At 37.0% G+C, this 23730-nt stretch overlaps 1 protein-coding gene across 7 annotated transcripts in view; it reads left to right on the top strand.

Annotated features, from left to right (window-relative positions):
- Positions 1 to 19440, top strand: part of NR2C1 (nuclear receptor subfamily 2 group C member 1) — a 50339-nt gene extending 30899 nt beyond the window's left edge. For all 7 annotated transcript variants that reach the window (XM_050325418.1, XM_050325417.1, XM_050325415.1 and 4 more), the window contains 10 exons: positions 276 to 455; positions 2407 to 2554; positions 2656 to 2746; positions 4046 to 4230; positions 7570 to 7732; positions 9057 to 9178; positions 12246 to 12385; positions 14236 to 14373; positions 18243 to 18348; positions 18885 to 19440. In XM_050325418.1, coding sequence (XP_050181375.1) covers positions 276 to 455; positions 2407 to 2554; positions 2656 to 2746; positions 4046 to 4230; positions 7570 to 7732; positions 9057 to 9178; positions 12246 to 12385; positions 14236 to 14373; positions 18243 to 18348; positions 18885 to 19059 — 1448 coding nt within the window. In that variant the 3' untranslated portion in view covers positions 19060 to 19440. The remainder of the gene's footprint in view (positions 1 to 275; positions 456 to 2406; positions 2555 to 2655; positions 2747 to 4045; positions 4231 to 7569; positions 7733 to 9056; positions 9179 to 12245; positions 12386 to 14235; positions 14374 to 18242; positions 18349 to 18884) is intronic.
- The last annotated feature ends 4290 nt before the right edge of the window (positions 19441 to 23730 follow it).

The raw sequence follows: 23730 nt of genomic DNA, 5'->3' as shown, positions 1-23730 counted from the left end.
ACTACTGTCAACAGATAAGGAAAGAATTTAATAAGCCACTTTCCTGTTTGTAAAATCCGTCCTGTTTAAGTGCTTTGAACTAGAAAAACAATTCACTTGCTTTTTTATGTTGTTTTATAGCCCCAATATATTTTAAGATCTGTAATCCACAGAGAAGAAGAGTGTTCTTTTTCTGGGTAAAATAGCAAATACTTTGTTTTTAATAAATGTGAACTCTAAAAAAATAATATTACACTGTAAAATTAATGTCATGATTTATGTTGTTCTGTAATTAGGGCGTCACTATGGAGCAGTAACTTGTGAGGGATGCAAAGGATTCTTTAAAAGGAGTATACGGAAGAATTTAGTTTATTCCTGCCGAGGAACAAAAGACTGTGTCATTAACAAGCACCACCGGAACCGGTGTCAGTACTGTAGGCTGCAGAGATGCATCGCCTTTGGGATGAAACAAGACTGTAAGTCTGAAAAAGAGCAAATTATTTTATCTGACACCTGTGTTAAACTTCGTGCTACAAATGATAGGTTTGGTATAAGTGCAAATCATTATTTTGATGGTGTATTTTCGTATCTTTTTATATCTTAGCTTTTTCTTTAAAGAATTGTACAAATTTGGTGTATCAGAAATCTGAAATGCTTTCAAGCATATATATTGCTTTACAAACTTAATAAGCACATTGCATGTGGTGAAAGGCAATGAACTGTTACTCCGGGTGGCAAATGTCAAGCATATCTCTATCTTAAATTTTTTTAGGCAGTTCATTTTTCCTGTGTGTAAATTAGGCTACTGAATGTTTTGAATTCTGTCGTCTTTTCACTTTTTCTGCAACTGAGACTACTGGCAATTTCTGTTCACTTTTGGCAAAGCTCTGTAGAGATAGTTATTCACAAGGCAGAGATCCATAGTGATTTAAAGTTCAGTTCTGACCAATTCCTGCAGATTCCAAGTTCCTTTTTAGCTCTCCATACCTTAGATGTAGCAATACTTCAGTACCACAGCAATATCAGAATACTAAACACACAGATATTCAAGCAGTACACAAGTAGTAATAGTGCCCTAACACTGTGACGCTGCTGCTGTACGTACAGTATTAGTCTTGTGCTCTGCTGTCATCCAGCTCTTATTTTGCTGCCCTCTTGAACCGCTGCTGACATTTGCCTCCTTACAGCCTTGCTTCTGTCAGCAGAAATCAGTAACACTTTTCCGGCACAGAGGAAGTTAATTCAGAAAGGGAGGAAAAGCTGGGGCAGTGAAAGCGAATCTTAACTCTCTAGTTCAGCTGGCAGTAAGAAGAGGCCCCTTCACTTTTCAATCAGAACAAAATCACCAGGGTTATTGATCAGAAGGCAGGAAAAGGATCTCTGGGTGGTGGGGAAAGGAAAGAAAACTCAGCATTGTCTTGGACTGTAGCTCCCTCATGGGGGGTTATTTGTCCTTTGAAGAAGTCTTGGTCTTTTTTCAGGAGTCAGATGCTGCTAGCAAGCACAGGGTTAGCAAAGGAAGATGAAATACTTGCCTCCATCTCCCACCCTTTCAAAGTACTATTTGTGGGTTGCAGGCTGACTTTTATTGACAAAGGCATTGTCAATACCTGATGATATTATGACATTTGGGGTATATGATAACTTGCCAACATAAAATCTTGAATAGCATCGCAGTCTGTTGCTAATTTGAAAGCTTTTTAATTTTTTTCTCTTTAGTTACACATTTTCCACATTTTCCCTGTAGGGTATAGTACTGTAAGTTTCATTTTAATGTTCTCTAATCCATTCAAAGGAAGGTGAGAAATCTGTAGACTAAAGCCCAGATTCATTCCACCTAGTTTCACTGAGGCATTCAAATTAAAAATGTGCTCTTTTCTGAAGACAGTGATTGTGGGTCAGGATGTTGCCCAGATCGATCTTAAATGGTCTGAAATGAACTTTGTGAGTGTCCCTTTCCCTCTGCATTGTCTAAGGTACTGACTGGAGAAGCTTCTTTAAGTGCATAAAGTTACGTGGGTTCAACACAGACCCACAGCCCATGGAAAAAGGTACTATGAGTCCTTTACAAAGGAAGCAAGAGTGTGGGATAGTCAAACTGAGAGAACAAGAAGCCTTGAGCTTCCAGTTTGATTCAGATTAAAACAAGATACAAGGGGATTTATCCCTTAATTGTAACTTTAAAATTTTAGCATCTGTATGTTTGGTCTCAGACTTTGACTACCACATCGTTTCAGTTAGGACAAATCAAATCAGTTTGCTGGTTTTTACCCAACTTCCTAGCTTGCTGATTATGGGATGTATTTCATATATGTTTTAGTTATTTTCAGAATTATTATTAAAATTGAATATCAAATAAAGAGAGACGTATTACTTCTTATTCTGTAATTTGGGCTGTGATTTAATAGTTGGGTATTATTTTTTTAGCTGTGCAGTGTGAGAGGAAACCTATTGAAGTGTCAAGAGAAAAATCTTCTAACTGTGCAGCTTCTACAGAAAAGATCTACATTCGGAAAGATCTTCGTAGTCCATTAGCTGCAACTCCAACTTTTGTGACAGACAATGAAACAGCAAGGTATGTAAATTATACTCAGAAGTAGCTATCTCTGTCTCCTGAAACAGGAAAATTCAATTTTAAAATTAATTAAAATTAAAATCTGTGCTGGTTTCTGTCAGATCCACAGGTCTGCTGGAATCGGGAATGTTTGTTAACATTCATCCCTCTGCAATAAAAAGTGAACCTACTGTGCTGATGACTCCAGATAAGGTATGGGGTGATGTGACTGATATATTAAGTAGTGCTCATTGCTGTAATTGTGTATGTAAGGAGAGAAGGATGTTCTGTTGTACTTTTATTTGGTTAAATTCATCTTAAAACACTACTTTACAACATTAGCCAGTGTTGCAAATGCCTTCTCATTACAAGACTACTTTAAGCCTCACATAGTAAGAACACTAAAAACACTATGAAATAAATGCCCTTCCTTCACATTTTTAGACATGTTTAAGGGCTACGTTACTTTAATTTTTATGTTGGGAAGTCCTGATACTTGGCTATTTCCTTTGTATGAATAAAGTGAGGGGTTCAGAAAATCTCTTCTGACATTATCACAGTGCATTTCATAAATTCTGTTGGATTTTTTTCCCTTGAATCACTAATTTTTTGTAAAGGTAATAAGAGCTATCTGAGCAACAGTCTTATTTCTGAGCTGGTTTTTGTTTGTTTCCCATTTTGTTACACTTCCTGAGCCACTAAAGCTGCATGGTAACTTCCCTACATATGCACAGTAGGAAGCTTTTGTATTTTTCTAGCTGATACTGAATTACCTCGTGCTGTTTTAATGCATTTTTCCTTGCTTGCTCTGTCTGCAAAGGGCCCCATCAGAAATTGTTTATTCCATTTCACTTTTCTGGCTCTGTAGAGTGTGACAACATAAGCTAAGTAACAGGTAGCATGCTGGTGTTAGCAGCAGCATACTTGTCTGTAATGATGTACTTTCCTTTTTTTTTTTTTGTGGGGCAAGGTGGAAAACATGTCTTACTGCTTCTCTGAGCTGCTGGTCAGTACTGAATCACCTTGTTCACTTGGAGTTGTATAAAGACATAAACACCAAAAAGGCTGCAGCACAATTCTTTTTCTGCTTGCTTTTAAAGCTTTATATGCATTCCTTCTTTTCAAACATTCTCCTACCCCATTACTACTGACTTATTTACATGGGGAAGAAAGGAAGATGCTAAAAATATCATCAAGTGTAGTCTTATAGTCCTGGTAACTGACTAGTGAGTAGAGAAGATAAATCCTCTTCCTGCACTTGCTTACCACCTGCAGTATTCTTCTTGAAAGAAATAGGTAGCTATTACTTTTAAAAGTAAATGTCTAAATATTTCATTTTTAGATGCAGTGCAGTGTCTAATTGCTGTATGATGATTATCCATTTACTGAAAATAGTTTTCTTACAGGTCTATGCATATGCTCAATTCTTCATCTATGTAAAAGTTAAACTCTTCTATTGCAGGTTAACTGCTGCCAATTAACTGAGAATTGAAAACTGTTCTTTTCCCTTAGGTTGAAGCATGTCAAGGAGATTTAAGTACACTGGCAAATGTGGTGACTTCATTAGCAAACCTCAGTAAATGCAAAGACATATCACAAAGCAGTACAGAGCTATCTATGATTGAAAGTTTAAGTAATGGAGATGCATCATTATCTGAACTCAAGCAAGAAGAACAAGCTAGTAGTGATGTTACAAGGTAAGGCATGTTACACTGGAAAATGTTACTCTTTTCAAGAAGGTCTCTGTCAATTCATACCAATTAAATCATCACAGTTAGGAAATTTATCTGCTTTAAAAGTAGTAGTAATAATGGCGTAAGCTCATGTAGAAGATAAATCTTCTCGTGTAAGATTCTTCCAAGTGAAATCAAAAGGAAGTTCCATTTGAAAATAAATCCTTTTATTTGTTTGTACTTGAAATTAATTTCAATTTAAATGCTACAGCTGATTTTCTTTCTTTTTGGTTGGCCACACTAAGTAAGGTATGTTAGATCTTGTACTATAGTCTTGGTATTTGGTGTCATCCTGGAAAACTGGTTCTGGTTCATAAGAGATCTCTCCTGTGTGAGGATTTTAATGCCTGTAACAATTAATCACCTTAAAAGCTGAAAAGGCATTTTCCTTCTACACAGGAGAAGTCACAGAATTCTCACTATTAATGCATTTACATTCAATGAATATTCTACAAACTTGTGTCTTGCCCTGGTTTTAACTGAGCCATTGTGGTGAGAACATGTGCAAGATACTCTGTGTAGTATGTACTTAGTTATTCCATCCATCATCAATCATATTCTTCCTTGGTTGTCATCTGGTGCAAGCTTTTGACAGCTGTCCTAGTAATATTCTTTTACACACCATCTACATTGTACATCCTGTTCTGAAAATGTGTGTGTGGAGTAAATCCTTAAAGAGAAAAAAGGTGGGCATATAGTGGTTTGCACTGACTGAAATACAGGATTTCCCCAGAGGTCTCTACTGCTTTGAATAATTGCAAGCAGATTATAGTTTTTCTTCTCCTTTCTTTATATACTGCTTAGAAAGTCCATCTGACTTCTGCAGATGCTGATTTGGGCTTTTGTTGTGTCCTCTTAGATAAAGAATATGCTGTGTAACAACATGCTGTGTAAATGGCATTGTTGTATGTACTGATAAACGTCATTCAGTACTGTGGCTGTTCAAAGAGACGTAGTAATCTTTTATTTCCTTGCACTTTCAGATGCTTATTTTTGCCAACTTCAGAGTTTCTGTTCAGTTTTAAAAATGTGCCTTTGAAAAGGCATCAGGTTCTCTCAGCCAGAGAACTTGAAAGAGCTCTGACTCAGCATACAGTTGTCCAGTAGGTTACATAATAGATTAGCAGTGGGGAGATTCAAGTTAAGCATTCCTTTGAAAGGGGAGTTGTTACCCAAGGAGAAACTAAAATTTTTCTCTACATCATTGATTTCCTTGTCGGCCCTATACCAGCTTGATCTATCAGACACAGATGTTTATTGAGAAGGAGTTTAAGGGATTTCAGAGAGCACATTTTATCATCCATGCTTTTCATTTATTTTATTATATTCCATTGCTTTCAGCTACAGTTGTTATGCTTTCACTATTGCTACTATGAACTTAGTGTACAACTTTTGCTGGTAGTACCCCACTACTTTTATATTGTAATTTTATATGCCTTGTCCTCTAATGCTTCATTATGTTCATTCTTAGAGTTTATTTGCAGTCCTGTATAGCTGTCAGTGACTAAGCCTGACGAAAAGAGAACCAAGGTTGCTAGCAGCAAAGGATATCAATAGCGTGTATTTTATTATTGATTATGTCTTGTTTTTTCACTTTGTGGGCCAGACTTTTGTAGCTTTCAGGCAAGCTTTGTTCTAGATTCTCTTTTCCTTGGTGTTTTACCTTTCAGTCATTACTCATGTTGAGGCTTTGTGTCAGGAAAAGACCCACAAAGCTGAGCCACGAGGAAGCAAAGTCACTACTGACTTCTGCTGGCTTAGTCCTGCCACAACAAGAATGAGGAAAAAAGTATCATGGGCAGACATGGGTAACCAGTGTACCTGCCTACACTGTTAAAAAAAGGACTCTTCAGCCTGTGCTTTAATAAATACAGGATAGTGACAGATGCACATGACATTTACCTTTTGGGGAAAGGGGAGGTCATGTTCCTCTCACCTTTCTGTCCCTGCCATAGGAGGACCTCTGCAGAGATTCTATTTTTTCCTAAAAAGCACCTTCCATTGAGCTGTGAGGTTTGCCTGTTCTACATAAGACTGCAAAGAGTGAGCCATGCAAGACCTGAAACTCAAATCTCCTAGCTGGAGTCCAATAGCACAGCTTGTAGAGCTTAGCCATGAATACATTCCCTTTGTCCTACTTTGCATTTGCCAGAGACAGAAAGTGGCCCTCATATATCTTGTGTATGCCCAGTCACCTTCACGTGTACACATCAAAGCATACAGGCTAGTGACGACCAAACAGTAGTTCATTTACCATCTCAAACCTTGAGGCAGTGTCAGCAGCTCTTTCATTGTCATGTTTCATTTGGTTGTAAATGCTTGTATCAAACATCTAGGTTTTTTAGCATCTTAGTGAGTTCAGAGAGTTAGGGGGTGGGGAGGGAAGAGAAGGTGGCAAAGTTCTACTCCAGACTTTGACATTAAATCAGTGATTTTAGACTCTGTGATAATAAACACCTGTACAAGTTGAGAATCAGCTCTACATGCAAGCTGATAATCAGCTTTTGTGAAGTTTTCAAACCTCAGTTGTGTAATTTTTTCATGCAACACTGCATGCAAATGGTGCTGCTCTCAGGATGCGTCATCTGTCTCTAGGCAGTGATCAAGTCTGTGTATTTTTAATTGAAGGTGTATCCGTTGTGGTTCTCAGGTTTATTTGTGAAGAGAAAAACAACACATCTCTTATCAAGCAGCAAAATACTCAGTGATATGTCTATACTTGTCCTGACATCTCCGCTCTAATATTTGTGCTTGTGACTGGCAGGAGTCACTGCCACACATCAGAGGCTACTATTAAAAGCATGGGAGTGCTTCCTCTTACATAGCTTGAAGCAGTCTTTTCAAATTCAGTTAAAAAACCTAACCACAACTCATTACTTAACAAAAAAAAAAAATCTTACTCTGTGTTTCATAGCAGTAAAAAACCTGTAAAATGTATATGTGCACTAAGTGACTGTAACAGCATCTGATGATCAGGTCCTCAAAATGCTCATGCCAGCACTCTCAGTAAACATCACTAAAGAGATCTTGAAAGGCAAACTGTGATTCAGCAGCACAACCCGTATGTCAAAACTGTGAATTTGTTGGCAGCTTGTGTGAACAGGATCTGCTGCTGATTTTGTTTCAGAGTTCAGTGGAATGTCAGGAAAAGTATGTTAGTGACTTTTATTTTCCAGATCTCATTCTTTGAAGCAGACGTTTAAATACAGGTTTCAGACTCATGCACGTTCCTCTTTAATTGAAACGGTCTCTAAAATGAAAATTTATTTCTTCTTTTTGTTTGCTTGTTTTGTGATCTTACAGGGCATTTGATACTCTTGCAAAAGCATTAAATCCAGGAGAGAGCGCAGCATGTCAGAACTCTGAAAGTATTGATGCCAATGCACAGCTGCTTGGTGGAGAAACAAGCATGAATGTCGTTGAAATAGAGGGGCCACTACTCAGTGATGCTCACGTAGCATTCAGGGTACGGAATATTGTTGTTACTGTTGTAAGCATTTTAACATAGCAATTTAAAATAATTATCTGATTAAATCTTATTTTTAATTTATTAGAGGAGTAACTGTTTGTTCAGGTATTTGCATTAATTTCTTATGTATTAACGTGATGAACACCACTTCTGGTCACTGATTACCTGTTTAGGAAAAAGCACTCTTCAATGGTTTAGCTGCACTGTTTATTTTATAGGTTTTTACCTTAAAAATACTGGGTAATCCATGCAAAAGGATTTACCCAGACAAAGTGTCGCATGAAGCAGTCAGCATCCACATTCTCACTTGTTAACAGGTGGATCTGATGCAATCTGCAGCTGGATTTTGAAAGTGTATTTGTCAGTTTCTTCTTTGTGTAGATACCCTATTTTAGTATTAATTGACTTTGATTAAAGGAGAATACAGTTTCTGTGTTAGTGAGCCATATATTTTCTGGCTTTATTTCTCATTTTACAAGCCTGCAGAAATTCTTCTATTAATTTTTTTCATCTTCATATTATTCATGGACAAATCAAAAAAGCTTGCCCATCTGAAAACTTCTTCAGAACTAAGTATTTGCCTAAAGTTTGCCCCTCTCATCAGCATCTGTTTTGATCACACCTCTAATGCAAATGTCAAGGGGTTTTGTTTTTAATTGTATTAGCCAGACCATTATATTAAGAAGTATTAATTTCTGAAGACAGAACTACGATGCTATAATTAGCAGTTTTGAGTCAAATCTCACTTTCTTCACGTATGCCCGTAATGTCACTGATTTTACTCATGGATGTGGAGAAAGGTAGAGCTGGTCCTTTCTGAGGTATATTCGTTATATATTTTGGGAGCAGCTGTGTATTAGGTATTTTACTCACACATCAAAATATTTTTGATGTATTTCTTTGTAAAATAGTACAAAAAAAGATGTTTTGTGACATAGAATTCACACACTTTCTCTTCAGGAGTTGTGGTAACCTCTCTAGTGTAAGCAACTTCATTTCAGTTACAATGATTCTTCTCTCTTATTCTTTGAGTGTCTCAAAAGTTGTTTTATTTGGGATTTTCCATCTCCAGGTGTCCCAGAGAGGAATCTTTATCTTCAAATCAGAATTTTTGCCTTTTTTCTTGCTTTTTAGTTACTATAGCATATAACAGTCTGACTGATAATGAAAAAGTCAGTCATTCAATTTTATGTCAGGATTATATCATGTTTATTTTAAGAAAACAATTTACTTTTTCACTTAAACTCTCAAGACTGATTTTTTTTTCTAAACATATTACTGAAGAAAGTAAAAAGTCTTGCACTTTTTTTATGATTGCCAGCTCACCATGCCCTCTCCTATGCCTGATTATCTTAACGTTCACTATATCTGCGAGTCTGCCTCCAGGTTGCTTTTTTTGTCCATGCACTGGGCACGTTCCATTCCATCTTTCCAAGCTTTAGGGTAAGTGTTCAGTTACTCTATACACTTATGTTGTAAATATGTGCTTTTTAATTTCCCTTCTTCAGGGACTTTTTAATATAAAACTACTTATTAAAACTGTTATAAATCTTAGCCGGTAAGGTAAACTTTCTGAATTCAAACTACTCCCAATTTGAGTCTAATTCAGGACTTTGGTTGGATATTGAAGGAAAAAGCAGTAGATTTATAACAATCAAATGCCTGCACACTACTGCTACTTTAATATATTTTTAGTAAATAGGAATTCCTATCAGTTTTTCCATAGCTATAGCCTTAGGCTATGTCCTGATTGCTTATCAGGCAATCACCAAATAAAAGCTCTTTTTTTTTTTTTTTATCTTTATAAGGTGAATTAGTAGTAGTAATTTTGCCTTTAATGACCTATATGAATAAAATGGTTAGCTAGATTCAGAAAAGATTCAGAATGAAGTTGTCTAATTTCAGAGGATTTTCTAAAAATAAATAGTTCCTGTAACCAGAAAGTAATTCTTACTATTCTTTTTACATCCTGCTTCTCCATTGAAATTCAGTGTATCAATTAAAATTCATGAGCTAAATGTAGTACTCTATTATCGTCATGAAAAAACATCTCAAAAGTACATGGGGAAAACTGATTTATGTTACTTTCAGAAGTAATTTTATGAAGATACATCAAACAAATAAAGATACTGTATCAGCTCTGAAACATGGAGTATAAATCATATTTGTTCTCATCTGCAGTGTCTTTAATTCAATATCCAAATAGCATATGACTGTGGCAGCAAAGAGAATGCTATTTTAAAATGAGGGATTGTCCCCTTTTCCAGGAAGGCTGTCAAAAGCAGGATGATCTGATTACCATTTGTGTTTACTCAGATGCTTAAGCCAAATGATTCTGCACTATTTAAGGAAAAATACTATATTGTGTGTAATTAAGCCTGTGTTTTGGAGAAGGAAAAAGGAGTATTCTATAAAGTTAAAGAATAGCAAAGGTAAAAAATAGGTAAATATGATGTTTTATTATGGTAGGAGTTGTTGCCCTGCAGAATTTAAAAACACATAGCAAATTAACATAGTACGTTACATCATTATCATTTTGTAAAAGGTGTTTGTAACAGAGAGACACTGCAAATTAGTGCTCTAAGGAAAAATGGGGATTGCTTTTTAAAAATAAAATGTTATACAGAAGACTTCTCTCTCCAAAAAGATGTAACAAGAAATGCTTATAGAAAAATCTGCACGTGTTCTTTTAATATGTTACTTCTCAATATATTTTTCTGTTTGAATAAAAAATATGAAGGAGTAAGCTGTCTTAATAGTGTTAATATTCACCTGTGCTAGCATTTACAGACCCAGACAAGATCGTGGGCAACAATATATTTAAACACCATTTAACATAAATATAGTTTTCCTTTTGAAGAGCCTTAAAATAGGAACTATTTTCAAATGGAGATTTATTTTACATTAATGCAGTCTTTTTAGTTTGAGCACCTTATGTCCTATAATTTTGACTTCTAGAAGGGTGACTCATGTCACTTCTTAAATGATGAGCCAAAACAAAACCATAGTAATGGTTTTATAAGGAAGATGAATAATTGGATGGATATCCAGATGGTTCCCTCCTCAGACAATGTTCTCCTTAGTCACACCAAGGTAGTTGCCTTTGGCCTAATCATATAGTTAACGATACCAGATCCCTGCTTAGTTCATCTTCCTGCACAAGCATCTTGGTAGGCAGGAGAATTCCCTACTGAAATGCTCATCGAGCTGGTTACAGCCTCTTAGTGTTTTGAGACCACTTAAGCAAACTTAAGAGCTGGTTCTGGTCTAAATTTGATCAACCATAAAAATGCTGTAGATGATATGTTTATATACACACATATCAGATGAGTAGCCAGTACACTCTTTTTTCACTTTGTCAGCACAGTCTCTTTGACAGGAGCTGAATGAGGATGTGACAAATATGTGTAGAAGCCACATGTACAGTATCATGTCTTCCAAGAACTTGATCATAGTAAAAAACATTGCCCTCAGCAAGGTTTCTGTAATCCAGTTAAGGACAAGGCTACATTCACCTGTCATTTGGCATCTTAGTATTGCAGCAAATCATCAGAAATGTTCTTGGACGTTACATCAGCGTTCTTGCAAAAATCTATTCCGCTGTATTTTTGTAGTTGAAATCCTAGCTTTAATATGCTTTTCTTCCTTGATAGGTCTTGTGCTTCTTTTAAATTTCCATTATTTATATTCACTGGATAAAACTGTGAAACATGGTACCTGACTTTGACTCCTTACTGGTAGGATTTCCTTTTTAAGGTACTGAGCTCTTGTTAAGCTCTGCAAGTCAGAGGTGCTTGGCATTACTGAAAGTTAGGTTACTAATATGGAAGTGGCTGGATTGCATTGATATATTTAATTTTAAGCTTCAGCATTTGAAAAAAAAACCTGACTAGACATGAAGCTGAATGTAAGGACTAATTCTTTCAGCAAAGAAATCCTTATGACTGTTATTTATACTTTGAAGTCTGTATTTCAAGCCTTATTCCAGACATGAAAGGGATGCCGAAAATAGCAGTCAGGAAATTCAAAAGCTTGATCTCACATGTTCCATTTCACATGTATCTTTAACTAAAAAGTTACACCCACCTGTCAGTTTTCAAGTGGAAAAAAAAAAAAAGACCTTTGAGTCTACATCCACATTATAGGGACAGTGCAAACTTTTTGTTTGTCCATGCATGTAAATGTTACTCAAAAACTAATGTAAATCCTAAGAAAGCTAGCGTGATGGAGTACACTGTGACAGTTGTCATTTACTGTAACTTCACCTTGCTTTTGTGATGGAAATCTATCTCCTTTTAGGTCATCTAAGCAAAAATTATTTCTTTACAAAAATCACTTTAAATCGGGTATTTTAATTCTAGCATGCAAAGAAAAAGGATGCAGGGCTTCAGTTTGGTAGTGGTTGCAATGGTTGAATTAGATTGTTTTATGAAGTGTTCTTCAAATTACAAAAAAAGTGTGAATGCAAATGACTGGTTTTATTAAGTGACATTATTGTGTTTTTTAATAGGCAGGATAACAGCATATCATTAGTAAAAGCCTGCTGGAATGAACTTTTTACGCTTGGTCTGGCACAATGTTCACAAGTTATGAATGTGGCGACTATATTATCTGCGTTTGTTAATCACCTTCAAGGCAGTTTACAGCAAGGTAAGGTGTATACTGTGCACACACCAGACTTGGGGAATTACTTCATGTTTTTTAAGTTTTGAACTGCACAGAAATGTTTTACTTATCCTTCAGTTGTTAACGGAAGTTTACTGTTTATAGAATTTCATGGTTAGTATTGAAACAAATAATACTAGAAATTACAGTTCACAAGATGGGATTTTTTAGCAATTTTGCAAAAGTCAGTTGTGCTAATATTAACCTTCAAAAAAAAATATAACAATTATCCATCTGTCTAAGATGGATTAGCATTTAGTGGGGTTCTTTTTATTATGTATTATAATGTTTAATAGTGCTCTGCTGCTCTGTTAATATCATCAGCCCAAATTAGGAATATTTTGGGCAGCATCAGTGTTGAGAACACAAGTGTACTGTGAATATGATTCCCCCGTATGAAGTGTATAAAGTAAAGAATGACCCACCTGTCCTTTCTGTTGATAGCTGTGACACAAAGCAGCTGAACGCCAACTTGGTGATACACTCCCTTGACATAACTTGGCCCCTTGACTTCTGTATACTAGTTTTAGTCTAGATGCAAGTCTTCAGCAGATCTTCACTAAGTACACTTTGTTCCTTGTTAATCCTATGTCCTGCATCTTTGGCATATTTTTTATTCAAATGAAAGATGTATCAGTTGGCCTCTTCCATTCTGTTCTTCTGAGCAGGAGAGGAGGCTTTTAGCCAATCTTTGTGTGCTTGTGAATACTCACAAGGTTGTCAGCACTAAAAGCCAAGCAGTCAGTAGTCTTCATCAGTTCATAATCCTAACTCCTTATTAATAAGGCACATGCACATACAAAAATCTAAGCATTTTCAGGTTTAACTAGATTTTTGAGTTGTTTGCTGTTTAGGGGTATGAAAATTCACTGTTGTTGATGCTACGCAAACACAGATTGGTAATCTGGAAAAAACCAGCTCACTTGACTATAGATTTTCTCATCTTTTATGATAAGGTAATTAAAGAACTATTTCTGAGGGATTTTCATGATTTAAAAATGTCCACAAGATGCTCCTGTAAATAACAGTTGTTTAAAAAAACCTGATCCAGCTACAAAATGTACTGGATTAGCTAAAGATACTTACAAAACTGTTGTTGTCTTTAGGGGGGATATAAATGGAATCTTGAAACTTTGGTCTATGTAATTTTTAAAGCATGTTCACCAAAACAGGTATTTTAGTAATTAATCATGTTTTTATCATTACTACAAATTCATATTTCTACCATTTAAATAAGGAGTTAAGTTTGAATGCAAAAACCAGTCATGCAGTATGCCAGCTGCAGTGTCTCCAAGAGATAACAAGTTTGTGGGGTCCATGGCCTCTAGTTTGATGGATTAGGGAGGGAACAGGATTTTCTGGCTGACCCAAAGGAACAGCTGTGTACCAACCTCATTCCCCTCAATGCAGATCAGGGAAGGTGTATAGTACACCTTTTGCAGCAGTGGTGGTAACCCATGAAGCTGTACATGAACCTGCTGCGTGGCACCTGACCCTGAGACATAGAGCACAGAGCTGCAGTAGCAGTGTATTCTTTACTCTTATATACAGTCTCTTCCTTCCTTGATCGTTTCAAGCTCTAGTCCATGCCTGATTACTGGAGGCTCTAGTGGCAGGAAGAGTCCTTGCTGTACAATTGAAGGAGGAAAAAAGAGTTGTTACAGTCCATAATTGTTGGTGTCAAGATTATTCAGACCTAATAGGAATTTATAGATGGCATAGATTTCCCACTGTTTGAATCTAATAAAATAATTATTTTTAACATTCCAGTGTGAGCACATTTTTTTGCACATGTGTTGACTTGAGATTTTATATTTATGTGTGTGTTGACTTAGATAAGCTGCCAACAGACAGAGGAAGACTAGTAATGGAACATGTCTTCAAACTGCAAGAGTTCTGTAACAGCATGGTTAAGCTTTGTCTAGATGGATATGAATATGCATATTTGAAAGCAATCGTCCTCTTCAGTCCTGGTATGTAATTATTCCAAATGTAAAACTTTACTGTGCTATTTGTTGCCATGTAACTTCTGCCTGTTTCATCATACGTGGTTACTGTTATTTGCAGAATTACTGCCTCATTTCTTGAGGAATCTTGGAAGGTGTCCAATGAGGACCGTAGGAAGAGGAGGGTTAATCTTTTAATGTAAATAGTTGAATGTTGCTTTGGGGACTTTTTTTGGAGGGGGACTTTAATTCTTTTTATTTGGGAGTCTTATTCTTGCCTCTGCCACTGATGCTTCTTGGTTTTGGTTTGGTTTTTCGGTCTTTTTTTTTCTTTTAGTTTATTTATTTATTGCTCTTAATTATGTGCCTCTTTTATGGCATACATTTTCTGAGGACCTGCAGTTTAATTTTCTGAAGTGTTGCTTTTGCACATCCAGCTGAGATGAATTGAAGTTGGGTTTTTAACATGTGAAAGATTTATCTCTCTGGTCATCAATTCTCACATGCAAAATTACAGAAACATCACCTTACTCCACACACATATTTTAATAATGAAAATAGCATTTCTGGTGAGTGAACACCACAAACATTCCTTTATATTATTATTTCTGTCTTCTAAACAGTATTTGCCTAATGTACTCTCAGTAGTGTTAATGGACATATATTAGACAGTGAAGGTAAAATGATTATTTTTTCCTTATGGGTGATTAGTCTACAATAAGGAGGAAAGAGTCCTCTGGTTATGGTAGGTAGTGACTGAGTGGTTAGATTGTGTCACCAGTAGAAAACAACAAAATTACAAAATTCATTTTCTTTATTTGAAAGTTGTAGAATTAACTTTTCACTAAAGGCATTCAGATATTGTATTAGTATCTGCAGGTCTTAGCTTCATCATTCAGAATTGGGATTTAATATAAAGACAAACCCAAATATTTGATAAAATAAAAATTTATAAACCTCAGGTACTTTCTGTATCCAAGAATTTTTCACTGTCACATGTAGAAAGTAAATCCTCAGTCATTCCATTTTGCATTTGAAAGTTTTAAAAGCATCAACAGCTTCCCTAATCCTTGTTACTCTGCCTTTTATAGATGCTGATGTCCCATAGAAAAGATTGGAGCAGATGTTAAAAAGCTGACAGAATCTTAGTGACCTTCCCCTGTCTGTAGTATAGGACATGGAGGAGAGCTGGGTATTTGGTTCTTGTTGGTTCTGTAGATTTATTAGATCTAAGAAGGCCCTTCTGTTTCCATTCAGTTGCAGTTCACCCTTTCACAGAAAAGTCAGTTGAGGTGAGCAAATTTTTTGGAACTTGGACACTTCCAAAATGTAGATTGTAAGCAGGTTTTCTAATATATAAAACTTATATATTGTGAGGTTCTTGCATCGCAGTTTCCCTCATATTTGCATGGTCTTTTCTATATGCAGTATCTACAAGAAGTATCTCTCTCTCTCAGTAAAAGTGGCAGCATCAGCAGGAATTCATGGCATTCATCTGAGTTCACAAACAAAACTCTGTGTATCTTCCATTGATAGACACACTCACACACACACACACACACGCATTGCATTAATGGAAGACTTCTGAGATGAAACACGTTCTTGCAAATAAGAGGCAGTATAATTCAGAACCCTCCAGGAAAGATAATAAATTCCCAGAGGATATTGCAGTGATACTCTTCAATTGTGGATCACTAAAAAAAAAAGCTCCTGTGTGTTTTCATTATGGAACATAATCCTGTTGTCAGTCCTCATGACTAGGAAAGGTTTGCATGTTTTTTTATGTGTTTGCTTCTACAGTCCACTGCATCAGAGGAACAGTTTCAGCTTCTTTATAAGCAGGACCCATCATGATTTTAATCACAATATTAAGTATGCTTGAAAATGTTTGCAATTTTTCTTTTCTGCTGAGGACTGAAGAGTGGCCTGGACTTTTTGTCATTATTTCAGAAGACACAGAGATTTTCTCTAAGTGGGTGGTGGGAGGGTGCTTGCTGTTTTAATTTTAGTAGATAATGCTTGCAGGAGATGTAGTTCTCCTTTAGGTGTTCTTACCCCAAAGTAGTCCTTTCATGGCATTCCTATATTGAGAACTTGTGCACGTTGTACACACTTGTACACTTGTACACATTGTACACATACAAAGAAAATGATGGAAGAATACCTCATACACATTTTCCTAGAATGATGTCCACTAGGATTTATGATAAAATCCTTTGGAAAAATCAGTCCTGTCAGACACCTGAAAATACTAGTCTAGGAACCTTGCACTTGCAAAACAATATTTACTTATTTGTTCAGACTGAAGTTTATTTATCTCCTTCTGATTAAACTTGACAACACAAAAGGTAGAAGGAAAAATATGTTGGGAAAAGACTATCCAGTCACATGATGGAGAAAAACTTTCTTTATCTTACATGTTTTCAGGATCACATTACTAATGATGTTAGTGCTTTAATGGCAGTTGTGTTCTCAATACTCTTGATCCTGTGAGCCATATAACAAAATCTTCATATACCTGAAAGTCATGTTTAGTATCTTGAACAGAATGTTGTTCTGGCAATGATTCACAGGCCAGAAAATTACAATTGCAGGAATTTTACTGCTCTGCTACAAAATGGGGCTGGGCTGCACATGCAGTAGAGCCCTAGGCTAAGAACCTCTGCTTTAGTAGGCCCTGGAGATTTGCTGTCTTCTGTGCCAAGCCAGCTGTTTGATTGCCACAGGACAGCCTGGGGCAAAGACATCAGTGCAGAGGGTGTGCTGAGAGGACTTGGCTGCAGGTGTACTAGCAGTGATCTTCAAAGCATTCTTTCCAGAACTTGACTTTGAGCTGTGTTCCTGACATTGCTCTAAAAGCAGCGCCATGAAGTGATGCATTTGACGTGACAATGATAACCCTTTAAAACGTGTTGCTTCTGGATGAACTAATTAACCTCTTGTCCTCTGCATGAGTTTGAAATTATGCTTTCAGAATGACTGAATTACTATATTGAACAAAATACTGCTCTGTGACATGATGCATTCAGGGGAGTCCAACGTATCACATAACTGCTGAATTGCTCCCAAAGCTTCTTTATCCACAGAGCAAAAATCTCTTGGGTTTGTTTACTGGTTTTGTGTATTTGGAGAGGAGTGTGACTGTTAGAAACAATCTTTTATGTCACAAAATTTGCCAGCTCATTTAAGAGGCCATTTGTGAAAAATAAAATTACGTGATTTGTTATGCTACTATGACAGTAAAATTTTGTCATTAAGATGAATAATAAAAATTACAGACCATGTAAATGGTTCAGAATTACTGGATAATAATTTCCTAATGTGACTTGGCAGTTAGGTTGATATCCTTCCATTTTAGCAAGATTAGATTTCAAGTGTTCAAATCACTGCTAAAAATTATGTTTAGCACATTTGTAATTTTTGCACCAGATAGTTGAAAAAAAATGATCTGCTACGTATCTTCCACGTATCTTTTTAGGAAACAAACGGTTCACAGCTTTTTATTCTGCCTTTTCTGCTGGTCTTAATTTTGTCCTTCGCTTCCCACCCAAATACTATTCATGCATACAATGTTTCAGTAAATGTCAGTGTACTGAAAAATGCTGTTCTACTGCTAGACAGAGAACAGAGTTGCATCATCAAGATTAATGTAAGCAAGCACTGAATTTATTTGAACTCTTCAAAATGTCTGGTTTTATTTATGAAAAGCTAAGTAAAACATAAGCCTAGAGGAAGAGAAATACAAGGACGTAGTGTCCTCCATTAAAAGTGGAGTTGCTGCAGCTACCACGTAATTATTTCAGTATGTTTATGATTGGAAAATCTGGATGGATTTCAGTCCACCTTGTATAGAACAGATATAACAATGAAGAGGTTTTTGTTGTTTTCTTTTTCAGATCACCCAGGTCTAGAAAATGTGGTACAGATTGAGAAATTTCAAGAGAAGGCTTATATGGAGTTCCAAGACTATGTAACAAAGGCATATCCAGATGATACTTACAGGTCTGTAGATTTAGATGCTTACTTGATTGACAGAGTCATTGGTGGTACTGATCTGTACAGTATTTCTTGTAATAGATAATGTACATTTTCTTCTTACCTCCTTAAAGGTAAAAAAATTACCTTTAGAATACTTCAAATATTATGCATGTGCTCATACATACTATGAGTATTATTTATCTACTCATTCATTATTCATTTCTAAAATTAAATATCAGAAGTAAATATTATTAACATTCCATTTGAATTGCACCTATTTGGAATATTTCCTCGTTTATACTAAGTTCAAACATTACATTACATGTCCATGTAATTGACAGGCATACTCACAGGTTCTGTACTGTTAAAGACATGACTAAACGTAAATTTGATGCTCTCCTGATTTAAATATTTAAGCCTTTCATTAACTAGATAGAACAAATTTTGACCAGTAACGTCCCTTGTCAGTTTTTTCTCTTCTTTAACTAATAACTTCATTGTGAATAACACCAAAATCCATGATCTGCCAAGTAACACTTTTTACCAAATTTATTTTCCAGACTGTCTAGACTTCTCCTCCGATTGCCTGCTCTTCGGCTGATGAGCGCTGCCATCACTGAAGAACTGTTCTTCGCAGGACTGATTGGAAATGTCCAGATTGATAGCATCATCCCATATATTCTGCGAATGGAGACAGCAGACTACAACTCCCAGATCATAGGTCATGCCGTATAAAAGTAGCAGTCCGGGATTCTGTACCATGGCAGTCATGGTGATGTAAATGCATACCCTGTCTCCAAGAGATGGTAATAAGCCTTCCAATGCACCTTTCCAAAGAAGGCTCATATTCCTCCTTTCCAGTACATTTGGGAAACGTGGTGGAGTGTATTATGATATAGGATCGCTTCCTATTTTTCATTTATCTTCAAGGACTTGTAAATTAACTTGATATCTGAAGAAAGTAAGAATTGGCCATCCTATTTTTGTAGATAGACGGACTTGGAATATTTGTTTATGAAGTCCAGGCTTATGAGGAAACTGCAGAAGCTTTGACTGAACTAAGGTATCTTGACTCAGTGTGATGTTTTAGAGAAATAAATTAACTTTACTCTCCGAGTTGTGTTTTCAGCGTTTTGCTACCTGTTCATTCTTACTTATCAAATTGAAAATACATGATCAAACATCCCGAAAAGGCCAGTGTTTCTGTGCAAACAAGACCAAACCTGGTTTTGGCTTGTGTTTCGAAGAGAATTGTTTCTTGCTGAACTGAACACTGGATACCATTACAACTTCAGGGAAAGTAGAGGAAGTTCACATTTTAAAATACTCTGTTGTTATGTTGATGCAGTTGATCAGAAGTGAAGCAGTAAAGAGTTGGTACTGTTTTGCAGATGCAACAGAACACTGTGTTGTAGCATCACATCGTGGTAAACATCAGATGGTTTATACCATGAAAAACTGACAGAGGAGTGTGCACTGCAGGTATTCAAAGACAGCATACTCCTGCTTTTATTGGTCTCAGAACTTAAAGCTTTTTCACCCCACCCCTCCCTCTTTCATACTCAGTGTCCAGTGATGGAGGCATTCTAGATGCTTCTTAACTTGTGCCCATGTCTTTATTTTTTTATTATTGTTAGCCTTTGGCTATGTTGTTCTCTTTTCCAACCAATCCTGAATGATTATTTTTTAAATCTGAGTTTGTCAAATCCAGTGCCCCTCCCTATAGGAGCATGGTCTCTGCTGCTTTTCCTTTCCTCATTAGAAATAGGTCTAGATACTCTGTACATGTTGCCTGAATCACACTCCATGGCTCCACCTAAGAAAGGGTTTTAATGTTTTTCGGTCTTGAGGCATGTGACTCACTTGGCAAGTAACACTGACACATCCCTAGCGCATTTATTACCTGTTGCTTCAAGTGAGAGGAGTACCCTAGTGAAAGTGTTGGTCTACTTCCGACAATAGCATTTAGGATTATCTGAATCTTGGACCAAGGCCAAGTTCTATTTAGCATGAATTCCTTCTTTCTCTGGCAAAACTGGGTGAGGAAGAGCCTCACCCAGTCAAGAAACACATGGTTGCACCAAAAATTGCTTAGCCAGAAGATCAGCTTAAATGGAAGCCCTTGCTCACTCTGCAGTAGCAGCCCCAAGGCCACCCTAACACCAAGAGACTTCTAAATGAGAACTGAGTTCTGTAGTTCTTGTGTTCTGTAGTTTGTCTCAGCACCTGAGGATTACAACCAGTCAAAAAGAATCTGACACTGCCTCTGACACTGAATTTCTGTGTTCTTGTCAATTCTACTAACTCATCTACTTGGATCTTCTTCCACCCAAGCTCTGTAATACAGAGTGTATCATAGAATCACAGAATCAGAACACAGTTTGGGTTGGAAGGTATCTTAAAACTCATCTGTTCCAACACTGTGTGTGAACAGGGATGCCTTGCACTAGACCAGGTTGCCCAAAGCCTCATCCAACCTAGCTTTGAACACTTCCAGGGATGGGGTATCCACAACTTCTCTGGGCAGCCTGTTCCAGTGTCTCACCACCCTCACAGTCAATAATTTCTTCCTAATATATAATCTAAACCTACTCTCTTTCAGTTTGAAACCATTCCCCCTTGTCCTAATATGCTCTTATAAATAGTGTCTTTCCATCTTTCTTGTAGGTTCCTTTCAGGTACTGGAAGGTGCCTAAGCTTTCTCTTTTCCAGGCTGAACAATCCCAGTTCTCTCAGCCTTTCCTCACTGGAGAGGTGCTCCATCCCTCTCATCATCTTGGTGGCCCTCCTCTGAGCTTGCTCCAACAGGTCAATGTCCTTCCAGTGCTTGGGACCCCAGAGCTGGATGCAGCACTCCAGGTGGGATCTCAGCAGAGCAGAGCAGAGGGCACAATCCCCTCCCTTGCCCTGCTGGCCACGCTGCTTTTGATGCAGCCCAGGACACAATTGGCTTTTCTGGGCTTCAAATGCACATTGCTGTGTCGTGTCCAGCCTCTCATCCAACAGCACCCACAAGTCCTTCTCTGCAGGGCTGCTCTTGGTCCTTTCATCCCCCAGACTGGATTGGTGCTGGGCTTTTCCCCAGTCCAGGTGCAGCACCTTGCACTTGATCATGTTAAACCTCATGAGATTCCCATGGGCCCACTTCTCGAGCCTGTGCAGGTCCCTCTGGATGGTATCCCATCCTTCAGGTGCATCAACCACACCACTCAGCTTGGTGCTTGGTGCTGTCTGCAAACTTGGTGAGGGTGCACTCGATTCCTTCATCTGTGTCATTAATGAAGGTATTAAATAACACTGGTTATTAAATAATACAGACCCCTGAAGAACACCACTTGTCACTGATGTTCATCTGACTCTGAGTCACTGACCACTACCCTCTAGATGCGACTATCCATCCACTTTCTTAGCCATCTAACAGTCCACCCATCAAATCTGTCTCTCCCATTTAGAAAGGAGGGTATTGTGGTGGACTGTACTACAGGATTGATCATATCCAATCCGCAGATCAAAGTACTCTGAGCTGTGGACGCCTAATGGGATGGAACCACCCCCTCTGCTGTGCCTTGGCACTTCCTGACTTGCTGGAGGACAGCTTTTAGTGTGGAGCTGGCCATGGCAGCTGAGCTCTTCCTACATGGAAGGTGGTGAAACTCTACCTTGTAGTGGAATGTTTTGGGAGAGAATGTTGTGGGGGAATGTTTTGCATCAGAACCTTTTTCTCTGGATTTCTGTCCTTGCTTCCCCTTTGGGCCCCAGTCTGTTCGAATACAAATTAGCTGGCTGCAGTAACGCATGGACTGCCATCACCACTGACTGCTGGGTCAAGACTGCTTTCTTAGGATGTGTAAAGTCATAAGTACAGAAACCTTGGTCATGCTTTCACATCAGGTTGTTCAGATTCAGGCATTTGTGTATTGTGAGGGACAAAAACCCCACCCGTTTTATGATCTTGGATATCTCTGACATTTGGACCTCTAAAGAGCCAAAGTGCATACATACAACACATTGCAAGCAGCTCTGACTACTGGTAAGTGACCTTTTTCCCCACAAAGTTTTCTTACATTTTCATAATAATATATTTTCATCGTAAGTTCAAGGCTGATAAAAAGGTAGGGTGTGGCCAGTCTGTGCTGCCTGCCAAACAATCTCTCTTGTCTTCATGATGATGTAGAAGCTGCATCTCATACTGGAGGTTGTTAATTCAGTGTTACTCATTTGTTCAGCAAGATCTTCATTAATTATTTTTAAATTATTTCATCAATAATTCTTAAACTATAAATTAATGTTTTTGATAAGGAATGAGGCACACCTGTGTTTTCTGAAGAATGGGAGCTTTAAAACAGGCAAATAGAGGAATGAACATGCTTTTTCCTTATTTATACATATTAACCATTGCAGTCATCTGACAGTAATGCACAGCTCACGGAAAAGCTAAATGGTGAAGTTTTGGTTTTGGTTATTTTAAGATAACTGCTGCTCCGTTAAATGGAGCGTATCAAGTTACCTTCAACTCAGGCCCTTAGTGTTTCTGACAGCTATTTTTTATGATGACATAATCTCACCACCTGTGTGATTTATTGACATTTATAGTCTTGTGAGAGAATGTTCTTTGGTACTGAATGAAAGGCTGGCAAATATTACTGGTTTCTGTCAGTAACACTGTCAATCAACTAACAAAAATATGAGTATTAAAGTTCACCATGGATGTTAAAATATCTCAGTATTTTTGTGATTTCACCTCTAACTTTTTTTTTCAACTTTTTGATCTTCAACAGTCTTGACAGTTTTCAGAGCTAATTCAGGATTTAACCAAACTGTGGCATTTACTAGCCAAAATTAAGACAGCTCTTTGCCAATGAAAGGACAAGTTTAATTTCAACAGCTTTAAAATTTTCAATGTTAAGAGCAAGGGAAATAATTTTAATATAAATCACATGAAAGGAAAACCAGTTTTATACATTTTAAAATCCTACGAGATTTAAAGATGAGAGTACTGTTACACATAATAAGCTTACTAGTTCAAATATTTTTCATGAAACTGTATGTTGCACATGTATATGTAGGTTGTTTCATACTGCTAAAGTTCCTAGTGCAAATAATTGTTTTATTTAAACTTTTTTCAGAAGTACATTCATTGCAATACCTTGTGCAGTTACAGACTTATCTGTCCATACATTTAGTAGTATTATTGTGTGATCTTCAGTGTCAGTGAAAGTCAGTCTGTTCATTTTGAAACTGGTCTGTTCATTTTGTTCAGCCTTTGCAGATTGCTAGTACATCACTTTGAGTGTAAGCAATACAATGTCACTATAGTTGTCTTGCTGTTGTATAAAAAGAAAAACCACAATAGTTGTCTTGAAACCTGACTAAATTGGAAAATTCTATTTTGGATGTATTTTTAAA

Source organism: Myiozetetes cayanensis, unplaced genomic scaffold, assembly GCF_022539395.1.
Source record: "Myiozetetes cayanensis isolate MyiCay16 unplaced genomic scaffold, myiCay2020 scf3, whole genome shotgun sequence".
NCBI lineage: Eukaryota > Metazoa > Chordata > Aves > Passeriformes > Tyrannidae > Myiozetetes > Myiozetetes cayanensis.
This window is presented reverse-complemented; position numbering and strand designations above follow the sequence as displayed.